General features: G+C 42.7%; 1 protein-coding gene across 2 annotated transcripts; it reads right to left on the reverse strand.

Moving 5' to 3' along the window:
- Window positions 1-2,206: 2,206 nt before the first annotated feature.
- LOC109872602 (stress-induced-phosphoprotein 1) lies at window positions 2,207-16,229 on the reverse strand. 2 transcript variants are annotated; one of them, XM_020463894.2, is made up of 15 exons: window positions 16,049-16,229; window positions 15,792-15,888; window positions 14,602-14,811; window positions 14,357-14,498; window positions 14,095-14,236; window positions 13,698-13,863; window positions 13,255-13,381; window positions 12,594-12,696; window positions 12,193-12,313; window positions 11,968-12,064; window positions 9,216-9,340; window positions 9,017-9,053; window positions 7,507-7,610; window positions 3,124-3,299; window positions 2,207-2,989 (listed from the first exon to the last, which is right to left on the reverse strand). In XM_020463894.2, exons 2-15 carry the CDS (start codon window positions 15,798-15,800, stop codon window positions 2,917-2,919), a joined length of 1,632 nt encoding a protein of 543 aa, XP_020319483.1. In that variant the 5' UTR covers window positions 15,801-15,888; window positions 16,049-16,229; the 3' UTR covers window positions 2,207-2,916. The 2 variants fall into 2 exon arrangements, with proteins under 2 accessions (XP_020319483.1, XP_031663809.1); XM_031807949.1 differs by lacking the exons at window positions 15,792-15,888; window positions 16,049-16,229 and adding an exon at window positions 15,497-15,741.
- Window positions 16,230-22,667: the final 6,438 nt, after the last annotated feature.

Consider the following 22,667-nt stretch of genomic DNA (forward strand, 5'->3'; position numbering starts at 1 on the left):
AGATCATACAAAATGGATGACGTAGCACACAATGTTCAGGGACACGTTTTTGACTCGAACACTACTTACAAAAACTACTGGGAAAAATGATACCAAAGCTCTAGTGCATCACTAACATAGTCTGTTAATGGGTTGGTGGAGTTTAGACACTCCTGAGGGCTTCTGAGGAAGACCCTCCAGTGGTCAATTACAGGTTAATCATGAGATGCAAGGTTTGTTTGTTTAGGGAAATACTTTCCGTACATTTAGAAAGAACGGTGACTTTTTTTTTAACCAAGCAGTATGAAAAGCCATACTGATTAGCAAAAGTGGAACATGCTTTGATGAAGGTTTGCATAACCACAGACACGGATCAATATAGAAATAAACGTCCTCTCACTGTCAACTGCGTTTATTTTAGGCAAACTTAACATGTATAAATAATTATATGAACATGACTAACAGAAATGGAATAATGTGTCCCTGAACAAAGGGGGGGGTTCAAAATCAAAAGTAAGTGTCAGTATCTGGTGTGGCCACCAGCCGCATTAACTACTGTAGTGTATCTCCTCCTCATGGACTGCGCCAGATTTGCCCGTTCTTGCGATGAGATGTTACCCCACTCTTCCACCAAGGCACCTGCAAATTCCTTGATATTTCTGGGGGGAATGGACCTAGCCCTCACCCTCCGATCCAACAGGCCCCAGATGTGCTCAATGGGATTGAGATCCGGGCTCTTCGCTGGTCATGGCAGAACACTGCCATTCCTGTCTTGCAGGAAATCACGCACAGAACGAGCAGCATGGCTGGTGGCATTGCCATGCTGGAGGGTCATGTCAGGATGAGCCTGCAGGAAAGGTAACACGAGGGAGGAGGTCTTCCCTGTAACGCACAGAGTTGAGATTGCCTGCAATGACAACAAGCTCAGTCTTATGATGCTGTGACACACCGCCCCAGACCATGACGGACCCTTCACCTCCAAATCGATCGTGCCTCAAGAGTACAGGCCTCAGTGTAACAATAATTCCATCGATGATAAACACAAATCTGATCATCACCCCCCGGTGAGACAAAACTGCGACACGCCAGTCCTGTCTGGTCCAGCAACGGTGGGTTTGTGCTCATAGGCAACGTTGTTGCCGGTGATGTCTGGTTAGGACCTGAATTACAACAGGCATACAAGCCCCCAGTCCAGCCTCTCAGTCTATTGCGGACATTCTGAGCACTGATGGAGGGATTGTGCGTTCCTGGTGTAACTTGGGCAGTTGTTGCCATCCTGTACCTGTCCCGCAGGTGTGATATTCGGATGTACCAAACCTGTGCAGGTGTTGTTACACGTGGTCTGCCACTGCAAGGATGATCAGCTGTCCGTCCTGTCTTCCTGTAGTGGTCTTAGGCGTCCCACAGTACAGACATGGCAATTTATTGCCCTGGTCACATATGCAGTCCTCATGCCTCCTTGCAGCATGCCTAAGGCATGTTCAAGCAGGGACCCTGGGCATCTTTCTTTTGGTGTTTTTCAGAGTCAGTAGAAAGGCCTCTTTATAGCGTCCTAAGTTGTCATAACTGTGACCTTTACTACCGTCTGTCTGTAAGCTGTTAGTGTCTTAACAACCGTTCCACAGGTGCATGTTCATTAATTGTATATGGTTAATTGAACAAGCATGACAAACAGTGTTTAAACCCTTTACAATGAAGATCTGCGAAGTTATTTGGAATTTGACAAATTCTTTGAAAGACAGGGTCCTGAAAAAGGGACGTTTCTTTTTTTTGCTGAGTTTACATTGAGATACATTTTGCATAACAGGATTCATTTCACTTGTACACCATGTGACTAACTTTGTGTGTGACTAACATCATGTGTGAGAGTGCCACTTCTGAGAATGGGCAAGTTGTGTAATCATAGGACTAAAATATGATAAAATCTCCCATATTTCTACTCTAGTTCAATTTAGTGGCATCCGGTGTCATGAACTCCAGCAGACCAATGGCTTTGGTGAGACGCTGAAATGATTTGGTGAGACGCTGAAATGAATTTTTTTTACAAAACATCCATGGGTATGACATCGTAGACCTTCAGGAAACGGTGTCCTGCGGTTGTTGGCTGGCAGCCATTTTGTGCGCCATGTGAAGTAGAAGAGCTTTTATACAAAACACCAACTACAGAGGCTACTTCTCCCAGCTCTGTTATTGTCAGTCAAAGGGGTTTAATGAAGGGAGAAGAGAGTCAACGTTCAATCACCTTTAATCCAGTTTGAACACCTGATCCCAAGATCAGTACTTACAAGACCGAACAACATTTAATTCTAAAGATCTGGAAAGCACAGTAATGTGAGATTGTAAGCCCGTCTCTGTACACCGGTAGCAAAACTACATTGACCTCAAGTTATGAAAGATATCCTGGGGGGGTGGGGGGGGGGTCATCATAGTCAGGCGCCCTACATAGATATTGACTGGCTATCTGATCCAAGCAGGAACCAGCCGTTTTAAATACGCAAAGGAAGTGAAAAAACGAAGCAGTCATATTGCACCTTGACATTGTTCGAACACCCAACAGAGACCACAAAATAGAGCATAACTTATTTTGTTATTAGCTGAAGTACTTTTGTTATTAGCTGCAGTATCATCGTACCAAACAAAGCTCTAGCCTTGTCTTCAGCTACTTCAACAAGGCTTTGATACCTTTTCCTAATTCAATTATTTGTTTTAGAAAGTTCTCTGAGGAATAGATTAAGTACAATTTCAATAAGGCCATAAGATGGACAAAGTAAAAATGAAACCCTTTGTTGGTTGAAGTTTCGGTAAGATGGCATACAGTATAATTTTGAGGGTGGGAGGGAGAGGGGGGGTGTTGTTATAACTGGAGGGAACGGAATCTTGATCCACTGTGGTCTTGCTGTTCTTCATGGGTCTGGGGGCCTGTTCTCTCCTTACTCATCACCGGATGGCTATAAGTCCCACATCTATCAGTTTCTGGATCTTCTGAGCAATGCCTGGATTCTTAAGGTGACTGAGAGGGAGAAATAAGGGAGGAAAAACCAATTTAAAAAAGCCAATTAGTGTGTGATTATGGTGCATGTGCTGTATACTGTGTAGTGAGTGTGTACATGTGCATGTGATGATGCATAGAGCTGGCCCGCTTACTCGCTGAGTGCCTGTGGATCCTTCTGCATCTGCTCCAGGATCATGCGCATGGCTGGGTCACTCATGATCTGCTGCACTTCCGGGTCAGCCATGGCCCTCCTCTTCACATCCTCTGGACTGTCGTCGTTCCTCACGTGCTGGCTCATCAGGCAGCGCTGAATGCCCTCTGTGGCCTCCTGCACCCAGAATGGAGAGCCAGATAGTTCAACGGTTAGCCTCAGCTTGGTCAGTGACACCAACAAACAAACAAACAAAAAAGGTAGAAGAACTAAAAGCCATGGAGTCATATTTAATAGATATTTCTAGGGCTCTACTTTCGGCGTTAAGTCGGCGCAATTGTCAAACGCACGTTGGTTTGCAATTTTCAACCAGTTAAAGCCAGCGCACCTAATTTCAAACCCTAGTGCCAGGATTTGTTTTTACTTGTTTTATAATGAGCTCGCTTGCGCTGAGGTGGGAGGGGTGGAAATATCTACGGTGTGTCCTTAACAATCATGTGCCAAAGTACCAATTTCAGCATTGGTGCGGGGTATTTAAGACCAACCGAAAGCTGGTCTTTGAGGTAACGCATGGATTTTGACAACAGAAGCGCAGCCTATCCAGCCGCGACGCACATGGAAGACAGGGATGTAAACTGCCGAGGGCCCAAAAACGTGACACTTTGTTTTGCACTGAAACATGCAAAAAAGATCCCTGCTAGGGGGAAATGCAGGTTTTAACTAATTAAACAAAGAATATGATCTACATGATCAGTCTGTGTGTAAAATAAAAAGTGGTTAATGTGAACCTAACTCACAGCTAAAAAATGCAAAGAAAACAACCCGATGTTATTTGTTTCCTAGACTTTACTGCAAATGACACTCAAGTCTTGAGGAAAAAAAAAAAAATACATTATTGCAGTTAGCCATGACAGCCTTTGTAATAGAACGCTTGTGACCATACACATCTACATATTGCACTTGGGGAAAAAAACATTCTAAAGTAGAAATAGAATGAAACAAACAGGCATTCTATTTTTGCTCTATTATCGTGGCCACTATAGTAGACATAAATCAAGTGCACAAGGCTACATGTGCGCAAAAATAAAGGTCACTGAGATTTATTATAAATTATAATCCCCTCCTCACTCACACGTGTTACGGTCAAGTTCAACACAACAAAAACTATGTCTTTGGGCTAAACTGCACATTATACACTTTCTGCCTTTCTATCTGTTCTACTGTACAATGTGCCAGTAGAGCATGATACCCTTTGTCAGCATAATTGATCTCTTTCAGGCAGAGAGTACACCTGGCATACCCCTTTTATCCACTGTATTGAAGAAGAGGGAAAGAGGGAAGTGTGTGGTGCTCCTTTCAACTCTATAGTGGCATCCAGCTTAACCACATACTGTTGAGGGAAAACATTTAAGTGTCTTACATAAGTGTCTTATATCAGCAGAAAGCTTAAATTCTTGTTAATATAAACTGCACTGTCCAATTTACAGAAGATTTTACTGCAAAAAAATGGCATGCTATTGTTTGAGAGCTCCTAACATCAAAACACTTTTCCCACCGCGATAGGTTTGATAAATTCACCTCTGAAGGTGAAATGTGTACTTATATTCTGAAATCTTGCTCTGATTTATCCTCCAAAGGGTCCCAGAGATAACATGAAGTGTCGTTTTGTTAGATAAAATATGATTGATTTTGTATTTCCACTCGTTCAATTTGCAAAGAAAGGAATCGGTGAAAATCAAAACGTTGTTTCAACCAGTCAAATCACATTTGTATGTATTCCTCAGAGATCCTAGAATGTAACCAGACTTCACTATATCATTAGGGGTGTAGTATATGCTATAGGACACCAAATTTGGTCAGAGAGCGATGCCTTCATGGCACGCCGATGACGAGGGCGGTCTTCACTTGAACGACTCTAACTTTGTCAAATAAGCTCCAATCGGGGTGAAACAATGCGAGCTAGATAGCCAATGAGCTGGAAAATGTAGCTGCTAACCATGTGCGACAGCATGCCTTTTCCTTTTGGACAAAAATGATAAGAATATTCAGAGTTATGAAAACTGGTTGTTTTGCAAAAGTTGAACTTATAATATGGCTACTAATACTGGAAAAGCCAAATCAAAGTCCAAGTTTACAGATTTGACGATATGCTTGCAGATTGCTTTTTATATGAATGCAAATGTCTCCTTCACGATTTACCCTAATGTACCTAGGTGACTTCACACTAAATGTCATGTAGCTCGCTCATACTTCAAGTTATCCATCTGAAACCTTGCACATACACTGCTGTCATCTTGTAGACACCATTGGAATTACAACCAGAGTGATGGTTAGAATAGGGACCGTTGTTGCATTTCAAAGATGGTGGTACCAGATCTATTGTGTTATATTCTCCTACATTCAATTCACATTTCCACAAACTCCAAAGTGTTTCCTTTCAAATGGTACCAATAATATGCATATCCTTGCTTCAGGGCCTGAGCTACATGCAGTTAGATTTGGGTATGTCATTTTAGGCGAAAATTGAAAAAAAAAAAAAACGGAGCTACCCCTTAACAGATAGTGGGTTAGTTCGTTAGCTAGTTCGTTAGCTAGTTTCACACAGATTGCCAGGGTCCAGTAAGCAACTAACGAGTTAGAGCTTGAGGAAGGGCAAGGAGTCGTATACCAGTTAATACTATAGCGAATTGGTTAGGTTACTAATGTTAGATCATCTGAGCCATCTGACTTTATTAGCAAGCTAATTTCACACCATAAACTCAATGATTTGATCCGTTAAATTGGCTAACGTTGCTCAACATTACTCTGGCTAGCTAACGGATAATTCAATCCAGCTAGCAAGATATTTAATGCTAATACTTGTTCCACCATACTTTCTCCCTCACCTCAAACTTTCCAAATGCCAGTTGTTATTCAGTTACAGCTCATGACGTAACATACGTTAACCCCATTCCGTACAAATGTGCGCAACCGCGACATTCAAACGAGGCTGCAAAGAAAACGAATGGGACTGTAGCGACTGTGTTGACATCAAAATCTGGGGTGTGAACAAGGTTTCTATTCAAGCGTTGACTGACATGGTAATGGCTCTATAGTATAGGAGAAAAGTTTACAAAAACTGACGCTGTACGCTACATCGTGACGTGTCATGGCGTAACGTGCAGCACGCATAAAGCAACTAATTCTGCTTACAGCCTCTCTCCACCAGGTGTAGCACTTCTCTCACCATTTAAAAACAAGAAATGGACAGTGACGGGGGTAAGGTGGGATACCTAGTCATTTTTTGCCTCATCACTGCAAGCTATCATGACTCTCAAAAGCCGCTGTTTACTTCTGAAGATCACTTTAGCACTACCCTAAATACCCGATTCAAATTTGACACAAACCTTAAAATAGGTATGTAACGACACATTATAGAAACTCTTTATAGTGCTTTATTTACATTTTAGAGGCGATAAGGTGATAAGTTGGACAGATCGAGTGAAAAAAGGCCATTTTCCCACACGTCATCTGTCCTTCTCACTACCACGCATTAGATTTAGCTTCCCCACCCGCCATTTTTAAAAAGACCCGACGGAGCTCATTGCCTTCTTGAATCATGTAGAGATGGGCATCATGAAGGTCTCGTCATTGATTTTGTTGGAAAGCGGAGAAATTGTGCTTTACAATGGTATTGATATTACAGTTGATCTAGAAGTATTACGTTTTTTGGGGGCACTAAAATAAAGGTCAATTGTACAGACCAGAGTGATGTACAAAAGTGAGTTAGCGCGCACTTATGCTGTAACTAGTAAATTAGTTGTCTCTTCTTTCCTCAGTCGAGTGCTGCTCTGCATTCTGTTGTTATGTGAACGATTGGCTGAGCCTTGGATACAGCCACTAGTATTGCTCCAAACACGCATTACTTGTTCGCTTACAGCCTGTAGTGATCCCAACACTAGATGTTTTTTTATTTTAATTACTTGTTACTGTAGCCTATGCTATTAAATAAACTGTCATATCAGTCCACAGTGGACTAGGACGAGAAAATTCCGTGCCCGCAGCCGAATTGAAATTGATGACAACATAAAGCCTGTCAATAACCTACAGAACTTGAGACGAGCACATGCAGTATTAAGCCATGGAACACCTTAACTGACCAGTGAGTGGCCAAGCCCTCGTCACACCTACAACTTGTTTATTCATCAGAACCCAGCTCTTTCGCACCACCAACAGCGATTGTGCTCATAATAACTGGCGGTGAAAACTACTAAAATATTTCTGACAGACCCCCCCGGACCAATAACGCTACTGCCAGCACTTAGATTTACCGTTGCGTTATGTTTGTTAAAATAGAGTAAAGGAGATCCTGCTAGTGTACCAATATAAATCTGTCATACTGTACCTTGGAGGTAGAGTCAAGCTCCAGAGCCTTCTCGTAGGCAACCATCGCTTTAGTGAAATCTTTCATGGCCTCCAAAGCTGCTGCCTTCCGTGTGTATCCCTTTACTGTGGAGAGAGAAGTTAAACGAGGTCTATGGTTTTAAAGGGCCCCCGTTCGATGCAGTTCAAAACAACAGCATTCAAGTACTCAAGACACAGCCTATTGCTTTCAGTCTCCTGATGCCCCAAATCAAGTAAGAGCAAAAGGGACCTGTATGTGCAAAGTAAAAGAATGGTGGACCGACAGGAGTTTGATTAAAACACTACTTTAAAAAAGGAGGTATTATCACGGTTTGAAATCAACTCAAAGCGAGAATAAATCAATATAACTATATGAAGGCATCCAAAGTTGAACGCATCACAAATTAACAGTTAGATATAGTAGACCTTGACAGTTAAGTGTTGTTCTCTTTCAATGCATTGATCCGGAAACAAAGTAGCCCACTCAAAAAAATATGCTTTTTGGACCAGCAAATATGTAGGCTACAGATGAGTTGGCCGCAAATACATTAGAAGATCATTTCAACACGATCAGAAGCATTGTGGTCACAATCTTGCTTCCTAAATGGTATCACTTCCATCCATTTAGATAACCCGTTCGCAACACACATTTTTATTCGCGCCATACATGCATTGGCTATAGAAGTGTTTCCCCCCCCCTTATAGATTATAACATTGTGGCCTACCTTCCTGTAATGTCAATAACCCAAATCAATAATTGCATTTGTCCTTTGTGAGTTTATCAACACCAAACGGCTATCCAACGGTAGTCCAAAACAGCCATCGATTACCCCAGCTGTCCATCATGTAGCCTAAGGCTTATCTACAATATATAGGCTACCGGACTTGCAGAGAGTAGGGTATTTGATGCAAACATAGAAGTAGCCTATAACTTTTCCAATGTAGCCTACAAAATTACATTATCACATTGAAAACTCCCAGTCACCTCGCCTGTTCGCTGGCACGCAGTGCACGCTAACCAAGGTTGCCAGGTGCACAGTGTTTCCTCTGACACATTGGTGCGGCTGGCTTCCGGGTTGGATGCGCGCTGTGTTAAGAAGCAGTGCGGCTTAGATTGTGTATCGGAGGACGCATGACTTTCTACCTTAGTCTCTCCCGAGCCCGTACGGGAGTTGTAGCGATGAGACAAGATAGTAGCTACTAAAACAATTGGATACCACGAAATTGGGGAGGAAAAAGGGGTAAAATAAAATTAAAATATATATATATATTTTTAAGTTGGCCGAGTATTGTCCAATGAGGTTGTGGGGTGGGCCCAACACATCTCATTGTGCACACACCGGCAGGGCTAGAGAGCCACGACGTGTTACACAAAATTCACAATTTTCAGAGACTCTTTTTGGGTCTTGAGTGCTACTTTCAAAACTACTGGCTTAAAGTCGACAAAACCTTAATAACGCAAATAAAACCTCTAACACAAATATAAAGCCGTTTCAAAGCTCAATACATACTGAAGGCAGGGTCAAGTTTGATACAGTCCTCGCAATCCTAAAAGATAGGAGAAAGGAAATATCAGTCAGTCCTTCTTGATTGATGAAGTACTACAGTGGATATAACATAGTACGATAATCAAGCTGGTGTTTATAAATGAGTAACGGCGAGGATGAAGCTCATACATGCATGGCACGACTGTAGTGAAGTGTGCTATACCTTCAGGGCAAGCTGGAACTCCAGCAGCTTCGTGTAGCAGGCAGCTCTGTTGCTGAAGAGCTTGGCGTCATTGGGGTTCCTCTTGATGGCCTCTGAGTAATGTCTCATGGCTGAAGGATAGTCTCCTGTAGAACAGAGAGGATAAACGCATCATGTCAGATATCCTCACACTACCAGGGAATCTTTAGATCACACACACACACACAACTCAGGGCTGCCAACATTTGAAGAAAGTTCAGAGTGAGATTTGCTATGTGAATTTCATTACCCCCTGGCATAACCCCTAGACCAGAATATTTTACTGTGTTAAAGCTAATTTCCTGCAGTTCTATATATTTTGACATGGCTTAGGCCCATGACCAGGGTGTAATATACAGTGCCTTGCGAAAGTATTCGGCCCCCTTGAACTTTGCGACCTTTTGCCACATTTCAGGCTTCAAACATAAAGATATAAAACTGTATTTTTTTGTGAAGAATCAACAACAAGTGGGACACAATCATGAAGTGGAACGACATCTATTGGATATTTCAAACTTTTTTAATAAATCAAAAACTGAAAAATTGGGCGTGCAAAATTATTCAGCCCCCTTAAGTTAATACTTTGTAGCGCCACCTTTTAATGCGATTACAGCTGTAAGTCGCTTGGGGTATGTATCTATCAGTTTTGCACATCGAGAGACCGACATTTTTTCCCATTCCTCCTTGCAAAACAGCTCGAGTTCAGTGAGGTTGGATGGAGAGCATTTGTGAACAGCAGTTTTCAGTTCTTTCCACAGATTCTCGATTGGATTCAGGTCTGGACCCCCAATAAAGGAGTGGCCACCCCAGTCAGACTGTTCTCTCTACCGCATGGCAATCGGTAACGGAGTGCCAAGTCTAGGACAAAAAGGCTTCTCAACAGTTTTTACCCCCAAGCCATAAGACTCCCGAACAGGTAATCAAATGGCTAACCAGACTATTTGCATTGTGTGCCCCCCCCCCCCCCCATCCCCCAACTCTTTTACGCTGCTGCTACTCTATCATTTGCATAGTCACTAACTATATATTCATGTACATACTACCTCAATTGGCCTGACCAACCAGTGCTCCCCGTACATTGGCTAACCAAGCCATCTGCATTGTCCCACCCACCATACTACCTCAATCAGCCCAACTAACCGGTGTCTATGTAGCGTTGCTACTTTTATAGCCTCGCTACTGTTATTGTTTTACCTATTGTTCACCTAATACCTTTTTTGGACTATTGGTTAGAGGCTGTAAGTAAGCATTTCACCGCTGTATTTGGCAAATGTGACAATTTTGATTTGATTCCAGAAAAAAATGTATCAATATTCAGGTGGTTGAGGCCTTTTATGTTAAAGATCCTTGTCCTCATCTTATTCCACATAGACAAAATATGATGCGTGTATGAGTTGAGTCCCCTTGCCATCTCTGCCTAGCATGTGCACACCACTAAAACGTCATTCTATTTGATTCCTGGAACCTTTGATATCCAATGCTAATTAGAATGACTTATTCAAAATTGTCCAATGAATGGCTGCAATAATGCCGCCTCAATTTTCAAAGGCAAGTAGGCATATCCGATTTCAAATGTGATTACACTGGCAAAATTGGGTAGTGGAATAATGAGACAAGTGTGGGGAAGTGTTCTTGCTGACAACAATAATTACCCTATATTTTAGCTACCCAGACAGCTGATGACACATAGTATTTGTTTGTAAAAATGCCCTTTTGTGGGGATGAAGTCATTCTGACTGGCTGGGCCTGGCTCCTCAGTAGGTTGGGTATGGCTGCGCCCCTGCCCAGTCATATGAAATCCATAGATTAGGGCCTAAAGGATTTATTTCAATTGACTGATTTCCTTATGAATTTTAACTGAAATTGTTGTGTTCATGTTTTTGTTCAGTATAGATAAATCTCCTGAAGACAAGATTACAAATCTTCCCCTATACCTAACCAAATTATTTATCCCTCTATAATCAAACGTACACTTTTTGGGTTCACAATGTTTGACAAAATTATTTTCATAGTTCCAAATCAGGTCACTCTGCCAAACTTCCCTTCTAAAACGTACTGTAGGTCTGTCTGCTGCCTTTTCATTGTCACAGTCTAAAAGCCATTCTCGAAACGAGGGGACTAATGTAAATGAGAATTAAACAGGCTTTAGTACATGCTGTCAAAACGCTGCATTCTGCAATGGGGACGGGAATTACAGCAACCTCATTTTGTTGACATTGTACATAAAACAGCGCTACCGTGCTCCCCTTTTTGCAGTTTTATAAACTCAGCAGAGAACGTTTATTTTCTCCATTAAACTCCACTCTAATCTTGAGGGGCGTTTCTTTAAAACGTGTGCGTCCAATCCCAATGATCCCTTACACAACTAGACCGATCATATTATTCAATGTGCAGCGGTTCACAATGATGTGGCAAGACAGGACAATGAGAGGATCTGCTCGTGATGTTAAATTGCAGGAACAGATGCAACGATTTTAGAGCACAGTTGAAAAGTTAAAACGCACTATATACAATGGACTGATTAGAAAAATAAAAAAGCAGTACTTTCCAATGCGTGCGATAGAGGTGGCGTGGGAACGGTCAAACGTGTGTCACGGCCAATGCGTGAGAGTTCGCAGCTCTGCACAACTGCTCGTTGATAATCTAAAATGGTACACAGGCAACTAAAGAAACCATACCACTAAGCGCACCAATAGGAATGACATACTTTCAACCACTGTAGCTCAAAACACACCTTTCTGGAAGGACTCGTTGCCCTTGTTCTTCTCTTCCAAGGCCTGCTCTGGGTTGATGTAGGCCAGCTTCTCCTGCTCCTTCAATACCTTCTCCGCCTGCAGACACAACGACGGGATAGTGAGACAGCGAGGGGCTAGTGAGCAACGATTGGTCGGATTGGTCATCTACCCCAGAACAATACATCCCGTCAGCCCTCATTCAATACGGGCAACACGTTCTGTACCTGCTGGCACTTCTTAAGGACATCAGGAGTGCGATGCTCTGTGAGACTCTTGTTGTAAAATTGGACTGCTTCTTTGTATTTCTCCTGCTTGAAGTACGAGTTGCCAATCCTAGCCAAGGCCCTGAGAGAGGAGGATGGGGATAAAGAGACATTAAGCATTGAGTGTATACACTTAAAATTAGAAAGCTGGATGACTCATGCTGACATTTACATTTCCCTGGTTTGTAGCAGAGCCCACCGTTACCCGGCAATGGAGAATACGACTTAATTGGCTGCTTATTCAGGAGACCTCATCTTCCCTCATCCCATGATTGTTTGTCCCCAGCAGACACCTAGCAGTTTATACCCTAGAGGGTGACTCGCATGTATAATTACTTTCAGTGAATTGAGAAGGAACTCACTTGGCAATCTGTCTGTAGTCCTCCCGGTTCTCTCTACCCACCTCGATGGCCTTGTCACACAGCTCCCTACACTTCTCATACTCTGCCTTCTCAAAGAACACAGCTGGGATGGACACAGAAAGAGAGACACTTTAGAAACCAATGCAACTAATTCATTGTCAATCCCATTTTAAAGATTACAAAAACAATCATACTGCATTACATTGACTGTATGATGGTGCCATGGTAGGAAAAGCGCTCTCACTTGGAAAGTTGAGTACTGTTTAGCCTTTTGACAATTATTTGTATAAACCAGACAACTATTCTGCAAAATCACTTGCTGAGGATCAGCATAACATTTAATAATTGTATCTGCCCTTGATCACATGGAAATACATTTACCCAGGATTAAGGGGTAGAAATGTTCACTCAGTTAATCACAATTCTGATTAAGCCAAATAATTCCACAGATAATGAGTTATATCATGGATAAAAATGACTTAACTATACAGACTTCAGAAATGCATCACTGTGGATAGTTAAAATGGTAAGTACAGCAAGTCATGAAATATTAACGCCTCTCCTAAAACCATATTTGAGTCGAAGGCGGCAGCTAGAGCGAGTTGTAGAAGAGTCTAGAATTCACTCCCACACTATCGTCTGTGTAGTGATGATTCTATACCTGCTTGGTTTGAAATATACGTCATGTTGGTTGGGTCGTGCGTGAGGGCTTCTTCATAATGTTTCAGTGCAGTGGCAAAGTCTTTCTTCTTGTATGCCTCGTTCCCCAGGTCCTTCTCCTTCAGAGCCTGTGAAAGCAGAATGGACATTTAAGCTGTAAAAGACAAAGTGCTGAGAGGGCAATAAATACTGCAAATCAGTTTTTGTGCAGAGAGGAGATGCATGCATGAATTACTATTTCCCCCCCAGACTGAAGGTCTATAGCCCTCAAACTCTGGACCCCGAAGCCAGTTCCACTAGATTTTTTAAATTGTTACACTCTAATCAGGGACTGCTTTAGACCTGGGACACCAGGTGTGCAATTAATTATTTGGTAGACCAGAAAAGCAGCAGGATCCGGAACTTGTAGGGTAGAAGTTGAATAACCCTGGTCCGTCTACTTACCTGTCTCTTGTTCTCGGGTAAGTCTTCCTCCTTGGGAGGAGGTGGCTGAGTCTGTTTGGGTTTGGGAGGAGGGGGTGGAGTGGGCTCGTCGTCTTCATCCATGCCTGCCAAGTCTAACCCCAGCAGGACTGACAGGGTGGTCATTACTCTCGGGTCCTGGAGCTTCCTACAGGAAGAGTGACAGAGGCTAAGAGTATTTGATTCAGATCACAGAAAAGTAATAGGAGCTACAAATGAATTTAGTGTTCTGGGGCATATTACTAGTCAGACCGTCTGGGATGATCTTTGTGCTGAATTAATTTTGCATTAGGAAGGGGACTGCATCAAAGTATGCAGTATATTTCTAAATGTACAGATTTAGTGCAACAAGACCAGTGGTATCCATGGAAACACTCACGAGCCAAGCTCAGACGGTTTATCCCTGAGCCGCTCCAGTAGCGCTCTGTACTCTGGATCTTTCATCAGGGCATGGGTTCGAGAGTCACTCTCCAGCTTCGCAAACATGTTGGGCATGGCAAAGGGGTTCATCATCTTTTTTTCTGGTGAGGCAAGATGAGGTGAAATTCACCACAGGCCAAATAAAGAATGGTGCGCAAACAAGATCCCATTGTGTTTTCGTTATAATCATGTGAGGGAGTGTGACGGTCAAATGTTTCTACCTGCTAGCCGGGCTTCTATGTTCTGCAGTCCCTCCTTGAGCTGCTGATTAGTGGGTTCTTGTCTGAATCCCTCTTGGTAAGTCGCTTTGGCATCCTCAAACCTTCCAAGGAACTCCTGGGCTGCTGCTTTCCTCGAGTACCCCTGTGCAAGCAAAGATCATGGTAATGGAGGCACGTCACTTTTGACAACAGCTAGTACAAATCTACGACGCCCTCTCTGGACAACTGCTGTGATGTCGTCTCACCTTTCCCCAGTCAGGTTTAATCTTGATGGTCTGGCAGGCGTCCTCCAGAGCGCTCTCGTAGTTACCATTCTTGGCATGGGCAGCCGAGCGATTGCTGAAGAGGACGTGGTTTGAGGGGTCGAGGGCCAATGCTTCGGTATAGCAGCGTATGGCCTCGTCGATTTTCCCTGCACTCAGTGCCTTGTTGCCCTGATCTTTCAACTGTGACACCTGTGAGTGGAAAAAGGGACTTTGATAAATTCACTTTAACAAAATTGTAAACATATTGCCCGGTATAGTACTTCTTTACTTGTCAGCTTAGTGGAAAAAAAAGTTATTGTTTTGGCCTATTTGAGATCTGTAAACACCAATCTGATTCCTAAAGCAGACACGGTCTGTAGGAACTAGCTGTAAGGTTTAACCCGTCCCAAGCCAGTCACCTGTTCCTGACACTTATATGCCATGACGATGAACGCAGAAACTTATCCTTTACCATGATGCACATTAGCCATGTTTCAGCTAAACCGTGTAGGTTAACGCACATTTGAAAGATGATTTCCTGAGGTGAACTGCTATTTGATAGCTAGCTAGTAAATGTGATTTCTGACTGTCTTGTAGTCCTGCGCAACGCGAACTGTTAGCTAGCTGGTTAATTTGTCAGCCATGTCCTCTTGCTCGCTAATCAGTACCCTAGCTAGCTTGATATATATAACGTTAGTAAACTTGAATTAGCGAGCTACCTAGCTAGCAGTAATGTTAGCAATTTCAGAGCATGGTCATCGTGGCCGCACCGGATCGACAGAACAGGCCTACGTTAGCTAGTTAACGTTATATTAGCTAGGTACATGCATAGTTAGCTAACTAACGTTACTGATAGCTATCTAATCGGCTGGCTAAACTGTCTGGTTATACTCACTGTAAATGACACTCGCTGTGGACAAAACATATTTGCCGTCTAAATTAGATTCGATTGTAGATACAATTGAACTCGGTTGTATAGCCAGCTAATAATATAGAAACATTACCGGTTAGCTAGCTAACAATAGCACTTGAGTCCGCATAGTAAAATATCTAGCTACTGCTTTCTGTCAATCGTAAAATAAGTTAAACACCCCTTATTGATCACCAATATCGTTAAACGGTGCGACAATACTGTAAATCTCGCAGAGAAAATAGTCTGACCATAACATTGACAATTGCTAGACACTCACTTTCTCCATGTTGTAACCATGAGGTTCCAGAAACTACTGTGAGACGACAGGATGAGAGCTCCACCCCCTGCAGAATATGAATCTTGGTTGCCAGATTCTATGCAAGATAATTTTTACTTGTTTAAATCCAACAGTCTCAGTTTCTTCTAATTGGTTTGTCTTATTTATATGGTATGTAGCTATGTATTAGAAAATGTATCAATATTAAAGTGTTTATAAAGATGCGGTTGAGAACCAAACTGTGCTCATACACTAACCTTATGATCACTCTGGTATGCATTGTAACGCTATTGCTTTCCCATATATTTCTGGAATATTGCGTTACGATGTGTGATTGGTTTAGTTGAGTGAATCGAGAATCTCAGCAAACCAGAGGCTAGTTCGCGTTGAGTGCGACGAGTAAAACAAGCGTCAAGTTACCTTGTTCTAGAAGGCTCTGTAGGTTTGTATTTTTATTTAATTTAACCAGGCAAGTCAGTTAAGAACTCATTTTTATTTACAATGACGGCTTACCCCGGCACACCCGGATGACGCTGGGCCAATTGTGCATAAGTGTTAAAGTAATTACTAAAGTAAACAAATAATAACAAGATAAAAATCACATTAACGACTATTCACTACATGTTTTCTATTGATATTTTATTTAGGGATCTAGAACCTCTTCACTAGTTGTGCCGGATAGGAGGGAGGTGAAATGGGGTACACGTTTGCTTTCTGGTGTTTTTTAATGTTCCCTAAACGGGTTAATATCCTAATCATTTCTAGATAATTATATCTAAACCTATTGCTAAACACTGGTTGTTCTTATCAATCAGTTGAGTGTGATATGTTGTCCTGATATGACAAATGGACAAAATAATTTAGAGCCAAATCTCCTCTTAGAAAGCCCTGAGTATATAATAAAGAATGGCATGTACATGTGATGCAGGAAAACTTCAATTCGTTTTATCTAATTTCTACGAGCATGTCACATGTGCAACCAGAGGAAAAAAACTCTAGATCACATTTACTTCACACACAGAGGCAAATCTGACCAGAATTCTATCCTGACTCCTGTTTACAAAAACAATCTAAAGCAGGAAGTACCAGTGTCTCGCTCAATACGGAAGTGGTCAGACTACAGGACTGTTTTGCTAGCACAGACTGGAATATGCAGTGGTGTAAAGTAAATAATTTCAAGTACTACTTATGTCGTTTTTTGGGGTATCTGTACTTCAATTTTTTTGACCACTTTTAATTTTACTTCACTGCATTCCTTGAAAATAATGTACCTTTTACTCCATACATTTTCCCTGACACCCAAAGTACTCCATACATTTTCCCTGACACCCAAAGTACTCCATACATTTTCCCTGACACCCAAAGTACTCGTTACATTTTGAAAGCTTAACAGGACAGGATAATTGTAAAATTCATGCACTTATCAAGTGAACACGTGGTCAGCCTCTGATCTGCTGAGCTCAATAGACACAAATGCATAATTTGTCTATGTATGGGTGTGCCCCTCGCTATCCGTACATTTTAAAAACAATAAATGGTGTCATCTGGTTTGCTTAATATAAGGAATTTGAAGTGATTTATACTTTTACATTTAATAATAAGTATATTTAGAACCAAATACTTGACATTATACTCAAGTAGTATTTTACTGGGTGACTTTCTATTAATTATGGTATCTATACTTTTACTTAAGTATCACCATTTGTTACGTTTCCCACCACTGGGAATATGTTCCGGGATTCTTCCGATGGCATTGAGGAGTATACCACATCAGTCACCTGCTTCCTCAATAAGTGAATCGACGACGTCGTCCCCACAGTGACCATACGTACATATCCCAACCAGAAGCCAAGGATTACAGGCAACATCTGCACTGAGCTAAAGGCTAGAGATGCCACTTTCAAGGAGTGGGACTCTAATCCGGATGCTTATAAGAAATTCTGCTATGCCCTCTGACGAACCATGCAATGAGGGCACCACCTGATCTGGACGACTGTATTATCTCACACTCTGTAGCCGATGTTAATAAGACCTATAAACAGGTCAACATTCACAAGGCTGCAGGGCCAGATGGATATCCAGGATGAGTACCTAGAGCTTGCGCTGAGCAACTGGCAAGGGAAGAGTCAACATGAGACATGTTGACTGAAAATGGTGCTGACAGAGGGCTGCCGTGCATATAGCTCTTAGGAAACTTTGCAGCATTTTGTTTTTTATGTAGGGTTAGGGTTAGGGTTAGGGTTACGTACAGCTGGGAAGAACTATTTGATATCAGAGCGGCGGTAACTCACCAGCACGACCAGGAATACGACTTTCTAGAATCGGATCTTTTGTTTGCAACCCCCAGGGTAATTGAACTGATTCCAGAAGCCTACTCAAAACACTACCGGTGGAGGAGAGGTACTTGGAGGGGATTTCTAGTCCGACTTAGAGGCGTGCACAATACCCACCGCTTCCAAGTATAATTATCGCCAATGTTCAGTCTCTGTTTCATGGAAACATGGCTCTTACGGGATATACTATCTGAGTCCGACCAGCCAGTTGGGTTCTCAGTTCATCGCGCAAACAGAAATAAATAGAAGGGTGGGGGTGTATGGTTAATGACTCATGGTGTTATTGTGATAACATGCAGGAACTCAAGTCATTTTGTTCACCCGACCTAGAATACCACACAATCTTATGCTGACCATATTATCTCCCAAGAGAATTCTCTTCGGTTAGTCACAGCCGTGTGGTATCGGCTTGAGGGGGGATATACAACGGCCCTTCACTGGACTTCATGCAAACTGGAAACCACATATCCTGAGGCGGTATTTATTGTAGCTGGGGATTTTAACAAAGCACATTTGAGAAAAAGTCTGCCGAAGTTCTATCAACACATTGACTGTAGTACTCACGCCCCTCCCCCATCCTCCTTTGTGGACAGATTTCCAGAACTCCATTTTGCTCTGCCCTTCTTATAGGCAGAAAGTCAAACAGGAAGTACATGTGCTAAGTACTATTCAACACTGGTCTGACCAATCGGAATCCACACTTCAAGATTATTTTGATAACGAGGACTGGGATATGTTCCGGGTAGCCTCTGATAATAATACTGACGAATATACTGATACGGGGACTGAGTTTATCAGGAAGTGTATAGGAGATGTTGTACCCACTGTGACTATTAAAACCTACCCTAACCAAAAACCGTGGATAGATAGCAGCATTCGTGCAAACTGAAAGCACGAACCACCGCATTTAACCATTGCAAGGTGACTGGGAATATGGTAGAGTACAAACAGTTATCCCCTCCGCATGGCAATCAAACAGGCAAAATGTTAGTATAGAGACAAAGTGGAGTCGCAATTCAACAGCTCAGACACGGCTCAGGAGTATGTGGCAGGGTCTACAGACAATCATGGACTACAAAAGAAAAAACAGCCATGTCCCGGACACCGACATCTTGCTTCCGGACAAGCTAAACACTTTCTTTGCCCGCTTTGAGGACAACACAGTGCCACCGACACGGCCCGCTACCAAGGACTGTGGGTTCTCCTCCATGGCTGACGTGAGTAAGACATTTAAGTGTGTTAACCCTCGCAAGGCTGCCGGCTCAGACGGCATCCCTAGCCACATCCTCAGAGCATGCGAAGACCAGATGTCTGGTGTGTTTACGAACATATTCAATTTCTCCTGCTGTCCCCACATGCTTCAAGGTGGCCACCATTGTTCCTATACCCAAGAAAGCAAAGGTAACTGAACTAAATGACTATTGCCCCATAGCACTCCTGTCATCATGAAGTGCTTTGAGAGACTACTCAAGGATCATATCACCTCTACCTTACCTGTCTCCCTAGACCCACTTAAATTTGCTTACCGCCCCAACAGATCCACAGACGGTACAATCGCCATCACACTGCACCCTGCCCTATCCCATCTGGACAAGAGGAATACCTATGTAATAATGCTGTTCATTGACTACATCTCAGCATTCAACACCATAGTACCCTCAACATTAAGCTCGAGGCCTTGGGTCTGAACCCTGCCCTGTGCAACTGGGTCCTGGACCCAGGTGGTGACGGTAGGAAACAACACCTCCACTTCTCTGATACTCAACACTGGGGCCCCACAAGGGTGCATGCTCAGCCCCCTCCTGTACTCCCTGTTCACTCATGATTGCGTGGCCACACAGGCCTCCAAATTAATCATTAAGTTTGCAGACGACACCACAGTAGTAGGCTTGATTACCAACAATGACGAGACGGCCTACAGGGAGGAGGTGAGTGCTCTGGGAGTGTGGTGCCAGGAAAATAACATCTCTCTCAACATCAACAAAACAAAGGAGATGATCATGGACTTCAGGAAACAGCTGCTGGAGCACTCCCCTATCCACATCGACGGGACTGCAGTGGAGAAGGTGGACAACTTAAAGTTCCTTGGCGTACACATCACTTACCAACTGAAATGGTCCACGCAGACAGGTGTGTGGTGAAGAAGGTGCAACAGCAACCTCAGGAGGCTGAAGAAATGTGGCTTGGCAACTAAAACCCTCACAAACCTTTACAGATGCACAATTGAGAGCGTCCTGTCGAGCTGTATCACCGCCTGATACGGCAACTGCACAGCCCGCAACCACAGGGCTCTCCAGAGGGTGGTGCGGTCTACACAACGCATCACCGGGGGCAAACTACCTGCCCTCCAGGACACCTACAGCACCCGATGTCACAGGATGTCCAGAAAGATCATCAAGGACAGCAACCACTCAAGCCACTGCCCATTCACCCTGCTATCATCCAGAAGGCGAGGTCAGTACAGGTGCATCAAAGCTGGGACCGAGAGACAAAAAACAGCTTCTATCTCAAGGCCATCAGACTGTTAAATAGCCATCCCTAGCACATTAGAGGCTGCTGCCTATATACATAGACTTGAAATCACTGGTCACTTTAATAATGTTTACATATTTTGTGTTACTCATCTCATATGTATATACTGTATTCTATTCTACTGTATATTTGTCTATGCCGCTCTGACATTGCTCATCCATATACAGTGCCTTGCGAAAGTATTCGGCCCCCTTGAACTTTGCGACCTTTTGCCACATTTCAGGTTTCAAACATAAAGATATAAAACTGTATTTTTTTGTGACAAGTGGGACACAATCATGAAGTGGAACGACATTTATTGGATATTTCAAACTTTTTTAACAAATCAAAAACTGAAAAATTGGGCGTGCAAAATTATTCAGCCCCCTTAAGTTAATACTTTGTAGCGCCACCTTTTGCCTGCGATTACAGCTGTAAGTCACTTGGGGTATGTCTCTATCAGTTTTGCACATCGAGAGACTGACATTTTTTCCCATTCCTCCTTGCAAAACAGCTCGAGCTCAGTGAGGTTGGATGGAGAGCATTTGTGAACAGCAGTTTTCAGTTCTTTCCACAGATTCTCGATAGGATTCAGGTCTGGACTTTGACTTGGCCATTCTAACACCTGGATATGTTTATTTTTGAACCATTCCATTGTAGATTTTGCTTTATCTTTTGGATCATTGTCTTGTTGGAAGACAAATCTCCGTCCCAGTCTCAGGTCTTTTGCAGACTCCATCAGGGTTTCTTCCAGAATGGTCCTGTATTTGGCTCCATCCATCTTCCCATCAATTTGAACCATCTTCCCTGTCCCTGCTGAAGAAAAGCAGGCCCAAACCATGATGCTGCCACCACCATGATAGACAGTGGGGATGGTGTGGTCAGGGTGATGAGCTGTGTTGCTTTTACGCCAAACATAACGTTTTGCATTGTTGCCAAAAAGTTCAATTTTGGTTTCATCTGACCAGAGCACCTTCTTCCACATGTTTGGTGTGTCTCCCAGGTGGCTTGTGGCAAACTTTAAACAACACTTTTTATGGATATTTTTAAGAAATGGCTTTCTTCTTGCCACTCTTCCATAAATGCCAGATTTGTGCAATATACGACTGATTGTTGTCCTATGGACAGAGTCTCCCACCTCAGCTGTAGATCTCTGCAGTTCATCCAGAGTGATCATGGGCCTCTTGGCTGCATCTGATCAGTCTTCTCCTTGTATGAGCTGAAAGTTTAGAGGGACGGCCAGGTCTTGGTAGATTTGCGGTGGTCTGATACTCCTTCCATTTCAATATTATCGCTTGCACAGTGCTCCTTGGGATGTTTAAAGCTTGGGAAATCTTTTTGTATCCAAATCCGGCTTTAAACTTCTTCACAACAGTATCTCGGACCTGCCTGGTGTGTTCCTTGTTCTTCATGATGCTCTCTGCGCTTTTAACGGACCTCTGAGACTATCACAGTGCAGGTGCATTTATACGGAGACTTGATTACACACAGGTGGATTGTATTTATCATCATTAGTCATTTAGGTCAACATTGGATCATTCAGAGATCCTCACTGAACTTCTGGAGAGAGTTTGCTGCACTGAAAGTAAAGGGGCTGAATAATTTTGCACGCCCAATTTTTCAGTTTTTGATTTGTTAAAAAAGTTTGAAATATCCAATAAATGTCGTTCCACTTCATGATTGTGTCCCACTTGTTGTTGATTCTTCACAAAAAAATACAGTTTTATATCTTTATGTTTGAAGCCTGAAATGTGGCAAAAGGTTGCAAAGTTCAAGGGGGCCGAATACTTTCGCAAGGCACTGTATTTATATATATACTTAATTCCATTACATTACTTAGATTTGTGTGTATTGGGTATATGTTGTGAAACTGTTAGATATTACTTGTTAGATATTACTGCACAGTCGGAGTAAGAAAACACAAGCATTTCGCTAAACCCACAATAACATCTGCTAAACCTGTATGTGACCAATAAAATGTGATTTGAAGTGTCTTCACTGACAGTTTCAACATTTTCAATGTTTCAAGCAG

This window comes from Oncorhynchus kisutch, linkage group LG28 (genome assembly GCF_002021735.2).
Source record: "Oncorhynchus kisutch isolate 150728-3 linkage group LG28, Okis_V2, whole genome shotgun sequence".
NCBI classification, from domain to species: domain Eukaryota; kingdom Metazoa; phylum Chordata; class Actinopteri; order Salmoniformes; family Salmonidae; genus Oncorhynchus; species Oncorhynchus kisutch.